The sequence below is a fragment of the Neovison vison genome, chromosome 9 (genome assembly GCF_020171115.1).
Source record: "Neovison vison isolate M4711 chromosome 9, ASM_NN_V1, whole genome shotgun sequence".
Lineage (NCBI taxonomy): Eukaryota > Metazoa > Chordata > Mammalia > Carnivora > Mustelidae > Neogale > Neogale vison.
The window spans coordinates 8,543,748-8,552,332 of record NC_058099.1 but is presented as its reverse complement, the minus strand read 5'-3'; the positions used below and the strand labels follow the sequence as shown (position 1 = coordinate 8,552,332).

The following is an 8,585-nucleotide window of genomic DNA, read 5'->3' as shown; positions in this document are numbered from 1 at the left end:
CAGACACAAAGATGACACGAAAACACATAAACAGAAAAGTATCCCAAACACAATAAAGAGGTTGAGAGACGCACAAAGACGTTGGCACCCACATATAACGACAGGGACACAAGGACACACACAAAGACCTACAAACACACAGAAGATACAGAGGCATGTTAAGACCTGCAGATGCACACGCACATGGGCACGGGAAACACACCCAGGTACACAGATAGGCACACAGAAATACTGTATGTGCACAGACACGGGTGCACAGGCATGCAACAGACTCCGAAGCAGGAGCACCCAGGCGCACACGCACACACAGATACCCACCGACACACAAGCAGGTACTGGGATGGGGCGGGAGCCTTCTAATCCTCCACAAAGCCAGGCCCCTCCGCGGGGCTCCGCGGCACAGGGGGCCACTTCTGACCAAGCCTCCGGCAGGCTCCAAATCCGATCCGCCCTCTCGCCTCCAGCGGGGTCAGGGGACCCGCCTCCCGTGCCCTCCGCCCCCGCCCCGCTCCGCGCCGCTGCTCAGGTCCGGGAGGGGCCGGGCCGCCCCGCAGCGGCTCGAGGGGTCAGCCAGCTCCTGCCCCGGGTCCGCACCACCGCCACCACCACCCACCCCCCGCTCCTGGGCAAGCCGCGCCTCTGTGGAGACCCGGGACCCGAAGACACAGGCGGCCTATGCGCGGTGTACCGCAGCCGGACACAGCGGCCTGCGCACCGAGCACGGGTGCGGGTGCCAGGGCGGGTGGGTGCCTGGCCCAGCGGGCGCGAGAGTCTGGGGTTCTGTCTTGCCGACATTTCACTCCCCAGCGTCAAAGCCCACCTTGCCCAGTCTGACCAGGGCGCTGTCCCTGCCAGGTGCGGCCTACAGACCCCTAGCCGGGCCCCTCCGCTACCAAAAGGAGCCTATCCCAGCCACCAATCCCGCTTCCATCGAGCAACCGAACACACATCGTCCTGGGCCTTCAGTTACCGACCCCAGAGCCACCACCCCCTTCCCGTGCATTTACAAATCCTGCGAGGCCAGGTTCTCATCCACTGCCCCCACCTCTGGCCGGCCCCGTTCTCAGACTGAATCGCCCTCTAAACTCTCCGTGCCTATGCTGGGCCTGACCCTCCTCCTCTGCCCAATGTCCCCCATCCTTGATCCCAGGGCCCTTCCAGGATCTTCGCTCACCCCTCGACCCAATCTCTGTCACGCCTGCTTTTCCGGACCCCTCACCCCAAATCCGGAGCCCAATCCCCTCTCCCAGGGCCAGGACCCCGTTTGGCCAATCCTGGGCCAACAGCCCTTCCCGTCTGACGGGCCCCGTCCCTCAATCCAGCAGCCAGCCTCTCCGCGGACCAGAAGGGCCCCGGGAAGGCGCCGCAGCCCAGGGGACGTCAACTCGGCCCGGAGCGACCTACCTTGACCAACAGATGGGGTCCCCGGTCGGCCACTCTCGGCCGGCGCCTTCCCCTGGTGGATCCGCTGCGCTCCCCGCCATCCGCTCAGTCTGGCCTCGCATGGGGCCACTCCTCCTAGCGCCGAAGCTTTACAAAATATTAATAATAAAGAAAGCAAGCAAGAAAAAAGAAAGCCTTCAATCCCCAACTCCCAAATCAATTTTTCAAAGGGGTGGGGCAGAAGGATTTGTTTCGAAGGTGACCCAAACTTCTACAAGGGGCCAGCCGGCGCTCTGTCTGGCCGGGACGCCGGGGCCTGAGCTCCGGGCCAGGCGCGGAGCGGGGCGCAAGCCGGGGGCGCGGGGAACCCTCCCGCGGGGGATGGGGGGGAGGCGACGGCACTATTTGACGTGGAGCCGCCGGCTCATCCCGGCGCACGGATACGAGGCGCACCAATGAGTTCAAATGTCAGGAAGTTTGAGGAGGGGTGAGGCGGCTCCCGGCCGGAGTATCCCTCCGCCGCCAGCCCCAGCTCTAAACCCAGCGGCTCCTCGGGCGCACCATGGCACTGGAGTAGTGCGGGGAGCGCGCCTGGAGCCCTGCGGCCCGCTGCGCCCCGCCCGGGACCCCGCTGCGCCGCCCGCGCCCCCCCAGGCCGCGGGGCCGCCCCTGCACCCCCGCCCCCTCCCCCGCCCGCCGCCGCCTCCGCCGCCGCTGCCGCCGCCGCCGCCTCCTCCCCGCGGCTCCGTCTGCTGCCGCCGCCGCAGCCCGGCTCCGGGGCTGACAAGCAGGTGACAGAGGAGCCGGCGCGCGTGGCTGCGAGTGCCGGGGAGAACGCGGCGCGGACTGCAGCGCCCCGGCCCGCCCGCCCGCACGACGCCGGGGCCCGGGGCTAGCGCGTCGGCGCTCCACGCTCGCCGGGGGCGGCCCGCGGCCCCTGCCGCAGCCCCAACTCCGCGGGGGCCGCGCCTCCCCGGCTCCGGGGCCGCGGCGGCGGCGAGCGGGCAGGCGGGCGGGCGGGCGAGCACCCTGGCCGGCGGGGCCCAAGGCGCGCCCCGCGTCCCATGGATATAGCAACAGGTCCCGAGTCGCTGGAGAGGTGCTTCCCCCGCGGGCAGACGGACTGCGCCAAGATGCTGGACGGCATCAAGATGGAGGAGCACGCCCTGCGCCCCGGGCCCGCCACTCTGGGGGTGCTGCTGGGTGAGTGCGGCGTCAGACGCCCAAGTGGTCATGGGCAGGGGACAGGGGCATCCTTCCGAGATGGACTCAGGCGGCCAGACCAACGGAATAGGAAATGGTTTGCAGGACGTAGGGGTGCGGGAGGACATAGACTAGTCTCTTGCAGTGATCACTGGAGGGTCAACAGGCACCCCTAAACAGGCATCGTGAGGAGACAGAGCTTTGCAGAGACACCACCTAGGAGGAGGGAGGCCCGGACCGCTCCAGCTGCCACCCACCATCCTCACTGGGCCTTGGTGCTAGAGCTGCCACTCCCGAGGGGATAGGAGGTGGGAGGCCGGAGTGATGGAGACCCAAGTAGTCACCTTAGCAAGGAGCAGTGCCAGGTCACTTGGTGGGGGGAGCTTTTAAGAGAAAAATGTCCCCTGGGCCACCCAAACTACAGGTTTTGGGGAGACAGGGGACAGAAGACCACGAACGCCGCCGTGGGGCGTGTCAGCCAGCGAGCGCCCCAGCCTCACCTCGCCCGTCTTGGTTCCAGCCGGCTACCCCGCGCTGTGCCGGTTCTCATACGTAGTAACACCAAGCGCCGGATCTCCGGAGAAGGGGAGAGTGCAGCGCCGAGCCAGGGCTCTCGAGACCCGCGGCCTCTCCGCGCGGGAGTCCGTGGACTGGGACCAACCAGCTGAGGCTGCCCGGGCCCTGGTGCAGCGGCCAGGGGAGCGCAGGCGGCGGGCGGCGCTCCCGGCTTGCCCTCGCCCTTGGGGCCCGGTCTGCGGGCAGCGCGCGGCCGGGACGCTGGGGCCAAGCTGGTCGGGGCTGACCGCCCGGCTCTCGCCCTGTGCGCTGCAGGCTCCGACTGCCCGCATCCCGCCGTCTGCGAGGGCTGCCAGCGGCCCATCTCCGACCGCTTCCTGATGCGAGTCAATGAGTCGTCCTGGCACGAGGAGTGTTTGCAGTGCGCGGCGTGTCAGCAAGCCCTCACCACCAGCTGCTACTTCCGGGATCGGAAACTGTACTGCAAACAAGACTACCAACAGTAAGCGCCTCTCTCGTTCTCCTCCTTCCCTGCCGCCGCCGGGGCACTCGAGCCCCGCCACCCCCCACTGCCAGGCCCGCGTCTGCCCAACCGCCGGCTCGGTGCACCGCTGGGCCCATCGGTTCTGAGGGCTGTGTGGGCTGTGCGACTCCTGACAGGGGCTAACCATCCCAGCCAGGCTGCCACTGGTGAGGTGGCCGGGAGCCTCTGGCGGTCCCTAGTTGCCATCTTTTGTCCGGAAACCTGCACTGGTTGGGGTACAGGACAAGGCCCTTGGCCAGTTAGGAGATACCATCCCTCTGTCCAGGGACAGGGCCTGACCTCACTGAGACCTCAACTGGGGACCAGTGATTGATTTCCAAATGAAAACAGTGCTTTAGGGAGCCAGGCCCTGGTGGTGTGCTTCCCGAAAGTAGAGTTTTATGGAGGTCTGGGATTCCTGGAGCAAAGAAGTGGAGTTTGGGGGGCTGCTGAGTTGCCCGGGCAGCTCAGGATGCCTCCTTCCTGCCATGCTCTCTGTTGTCTTATCAGTCCCTGATAGAGTGTCCATGCTCTCCAAACCGTTCCATGCGGGAATTTTGCACTTAACAGTTTTTGCTGGCGGGAGGAACTGTCTAGGAAGAGGACCTCAAGAGGTGGCAAACCACAGTCTGGGGCTCCTGGGGGTGGGGATGAAGAGCTGCCCAAGTCAGCCTTCCCCAGCAGGCCCTCTTTCTTGCACAGTGTTTGTGTTGGAGTCGGGGTGGCTTGCTTTGCCCTGGTGTAGCCTAAACCTCAAGGTTGAGTCTGGAGACTATGAGTTGAGCCCTACCTGCAAACTTTTGTTTTTTAAATGAGACTATAGATTTGTCTGGCAAGGTTCTGGGACAGTTAAGAGCAGATTCGGGCTTTTTCTTTTCGTCCTCTTCGTTTTGTGCCTGGCAGTGTGATTGGGGGGGGAGGGAGGCAGAGAGGAGCAATAGCCAAAAGAAAGGTGTCGGCACCCCCAGGGAGGACAGAACTTTCTAGTGAGGTCCAAACGACCCTTTTAGATGAGGCTGCAGGATGAGGAGGCTCTCAGGTGTTTGGGGGCTCAGGGGGAGCTGTGTGTGCCCAAGCCTCCAGGAAAAGTGTGGGCCGCCAATGCCTGGTGCTGACTGCAGCCTACCTGTCTGCCCAGGGACTGTTCCTAGATCCAGGCCCTGGTGGGAAGTGGAGCATCTGGGGTGCCCCATCTCCCTCTCTCTAGCTGCTTGACTGAGGCCTGGAAATGGTGGGACTGGAGGCTAAAGCCCTGGAGAGGGTATTAGGTTCTGCTCTGAAGGGTTCTGGCTGAGCCCCACAACAGCACCTTATCTGACTGTGCTCCCCTGGTCTGGAAAGTCCAATAGGACCTGCTCTCTGCACCTGGCTCTTCCTGCCCACTGGGGGCTCTGCGGGCAGGAATTGGGGTCCATTTCAGAGAGTCAGCTCTTTTGCTGATCCCAGAGTCTTGCTGAGACCTCTCCCTCTGTCTGGAGCACCCCAAATTAGGCACCTTGCCGTTGGTAGTATTTGGGCTATGCCCTGGACTGACAGGATTCTAGTTCCAGGAGAAAGCGTGGCCGCCAGTCAGTTCGGCCACAACCAGGCATAGAGCAGGACAAATAAAATGGGGAAAGTAGTCGGGATAGATGTGGTTGGGGGCTTTGGTCTGGCCAAAGGGCAGGGTTCACCAACTTCCAGTCCACCCTTGTCCTGCCGGCCTGCACCTCTGCCTGCCTGACCCTTAGCTCAGCTCTGGCACTGCCACTTCCAACTTAACTCAGCCACCGGCCTGGGTGACTCAACATGTGGGGGCGGGAGGCCCAGGAAACTGGAAATGGGCCTCCAAGTCACTGGAGCAGATTTTTAGGGGAAAAAAATTTTTTTTACATGTTGGAAGGACCCTTTCCAGCCTCTTGAGTGCATCTGCCAGTTCTCTCCCCCTACCCTTCAGTCCTCTCTGGAGCTTCTGTTTGAAACAAGGAGAGGATACTCCCTGGTTCTTCAGAACACAAAAGTATAAAGTCAAAATTTGAGCAGATGTTACCACGCGGAGCGGCTAGCTCCCTAATTTTACAAAACAATTAAACATTAAATGTTTGTGTTGCCTTTGTTGAAAGCCTATTTGTTTTTTAAAAAGAGAAAAAAGGCGCCTCTCAGAGAGCTTGATGCTTCAGTGTAGTTGGGATGTGTCTGCGGGTGAATTCGGGCTCCAGAAGAATCTCGGGTCCCTAGTTCCGAGTGGGTCCCGCAAGGCGGCAGGCTTCAGGCGGGCATTATTCACGCCCCTCACGGTGCCCTCCTCCTCCCTCGCCCCCTCTTTCTTCTAATAAGGCCAATTAGGTATCTGCACTAGGCCGGCCGGTTGGGGGCTGAGGAGAGGTTGTTCTCAAGACAATCCTGTGGACAAATACCCTGGCGGGTCTCGCCTCAGCGTTTCCCAGGGAGAGCAGGCACAGCGAGGCAGGCAGGGGCTCACGGAAGAAGCGATGTTCTTTTTCACAATAAAAGTTTATTTCACGATTTATTTTTTTCTTTGAGGATCGCAGATGCATATTTATTGCATCTGTGCTTAAATGCTTTTCAGACGAGAATCCAGGCTAGTGGGCGCAGAGACGTGCCTTCTCAATTTGGTCGAACCTTTGTGTCCGCGGTACGGGGAAATTAACCACCACCACCACCCCCGCAATAACTTGTGAAAAATGTGGCCTCACCCCACCGAGGAGCTTGCGGGGCTTGGTCCTTAGAAAGAGGTTGCTGTTTTTATTAAGCGTCTCTTCTTCCTTTCGATTTGTTTTAAAGATCTGGGACACCCAGAAGCGCAGCGTTATTTTACGCACCATGGGGGATATTAATTGACGATCGGGCACATTTAATAGCATTTGATAAAATCCACCACGTCCTGGACGGACGAAGCGGAGCGCGGGGCTGCAGCATTTGGGTATTTTCACGCACAACTCGAGAAGTTTACTTTTTCTCCTTACATGCTTTTGGGGGCTCCTTCAAAAAAAAAAAAAAGCGGTCGGATTGTTCTGCGCCCAAGGCTCTGGCCCCTCTGCTGCCGGAGCTCCTTCTCGGACTCTCAACCTGGTTAGAAACCGGGAGGAAACGGGGTTTCCTCCAAACGCAAAATCGCGAACACCTTTCTCTCCTTCCTCCACCGGAGAACACATAAAAAAAAGAAAATGACAACATAATTCCCCCCACCCCCGCCCCATTTTTTTTTTTTCTTGGTGGCTTGGCCAAATAGAATTATGTAAGTCTTTTTTCTTGCCGTCTGTCGCTCGTCTGGAAAGCGTTTCTATCCTGAGGAGGTGGCGAATTCCTGGAGGAGGCTCCGGAAGGGGGGAGGGTCGGTGGGAGAGTCCAAAAATCTGTCACAAAATGGAGTCTAATCGCTTGTAAGACAGCTCCCAGGCCTGGCGACCCGAGATCCGTTGGTGCACAAGCGGGAGCCTGCGTGCGCCGAAGGACCCGGCGCTCCAGCTCGGGCCGGGCTCCCACCTCGGCATCCCGGGCGGGCGGAGCCCTTCCGCCCGCAGGGCCTGCCCGGGCGGCCTCGCCCCTTCTCGAGCAGAGTTACAGGGCTCTGCTGAGCCTGCGAGGGTCCCCTTGGGCTCGCCTGCCCAGGTAGGATGCGCCTACCCGCAGAAGGGGGGGAGCAGGGAGACTTTGATTGAATTTCAGGAAAAAACACTGTCTGAGTCCTGGGGTGATATTTTTTTTCTTTTCTTTTCTTTTCTTTCTTTTTTTTTCTCCTTTTTTCTTTTCTTTCTTTTTTTGGGGGGGGGAAGGGTAAATCTACCCCAGCTGGTTCCAGCTCCAGTGGCCCAACCTGGCTCTTCCCAGCACATTCCTTTCCTTCTTTCCTTGGAAGTGTTTACACCGGGAAAGGCCTACCAAGGAGGCTCACCTCTCCTCGGAGCACCAGCTCTGGCAGAGTAGGGGTGTGGTGCGCGGAGAGCAAAGCCCGGCTCCAGCCTCTTCTGCCTGCCCTTTCTCCCAGCTTGGAAGGCCTCCTCGCATAAGGCCTTCCTGTGGGGTGCCAGTTACCAGCAGTGCCTCCCCTACCAGTGAAGTATCCCAGCTAGCACGGCCCGCATCTGTCTCATTCAGAACTGCAGACATCCCTGCCCACAGCCTGAGGTAGAGGGTTTGTTCTGGAACTGGATCCGCTTGGAAGGAAAAGCCCGAGCTTGGTCTTATAGAAAGGCCTCGGTAGTGCTCTCCCTGGGGGTTTGAGGGCTGAAGGGCTCTGCTTTGCCAGCCCAAGTCTGGGACCCTCTGGCTCTTGCAACGGCACCCTCCTTTTAACCCCAGCACCTCGACTGCAGGTAGAAGGTAAGCAAAGGCCTTCCTAAAGCTGCAGTCATCAGCTGCTGAAGGGAGGCATTATTCACAGCTGACTCCTGGCTCACCCTGTATTCCCCAGGCTCTGGGCTAGTGCAGCCTAATTTGTTTGCCGGATTTTTCTTGAGTTGGAGAAGGCGGCTGTGAGGATTTCCTCTGGAGTAGGTGATTGTGCGCCCTCAGCAACCTCCTGCCCTGCGCACTGGAGCCAGCCTTAGGCCCTGGCATCTACCTGAGCCTCCTCTGTAAAATGGGGACATAGCCCCCTAGGGGAAAGGATTCTAATAAGGATTCAAGATAACATGCCCCCAAGGACCTGGCATCTCACCTGGCATGTTGTTAATACTTTGGAAATTATTGTTGTTACCATTATCATCAGCGGTGTGGCAAGGAATGTCCTGTCCCCAAGGAGACACCAAACTGCCCATGGGTTCCGTGCCAGAGAAAGGGACAGCTGGCATGGTAGGCTTGCCATGAGCCTCTCTGTGCAGGGAAAATGAGGGGCACCCCTGGGAAAATCATTCCCTTTGCCTGAGTGGGGCACTGTATGGGCCATTCCTCCTTCAGTGAGGAGAGCTGTGGACCCTGAGAGCTGGGTTCGCCTCCCAGCCCCATTCAGCAGCCGTAG

General features: G+C 60.1%; 1 protein-coding gene across 2 annotated transcripts in view; it reads left to right on the top strand.

Annotated features, from left to right (window-relative positions):
• Positions 1-2,391: 2,391 nt before the first annotated feature.
• LMX1B (LIM homeobox transcription factor 1 beta) overlaps positions 2,392-8,585 on the top strand; it is a 79,560-nt gene continuing 73,366 nt past the window's right edge. For both annotated transcript variants that reach the window (XM_044264892.1, XM_044264891.1), the window contains exons 1-2: positions 2,392-2,586; positions 3,418-3,604. In XM_044264892.1, coding sequence (XP_044120827.1) covers positions 2,448-2,586; positions 3,418-3,604 — 326 coding nt within the window. In that variant the 5' untranslated portion in view covers positions 2,392-2,447. The remainder of the gene's footprint in view (positions 2,587-3,417; positions 3,605-8,585) is intronic.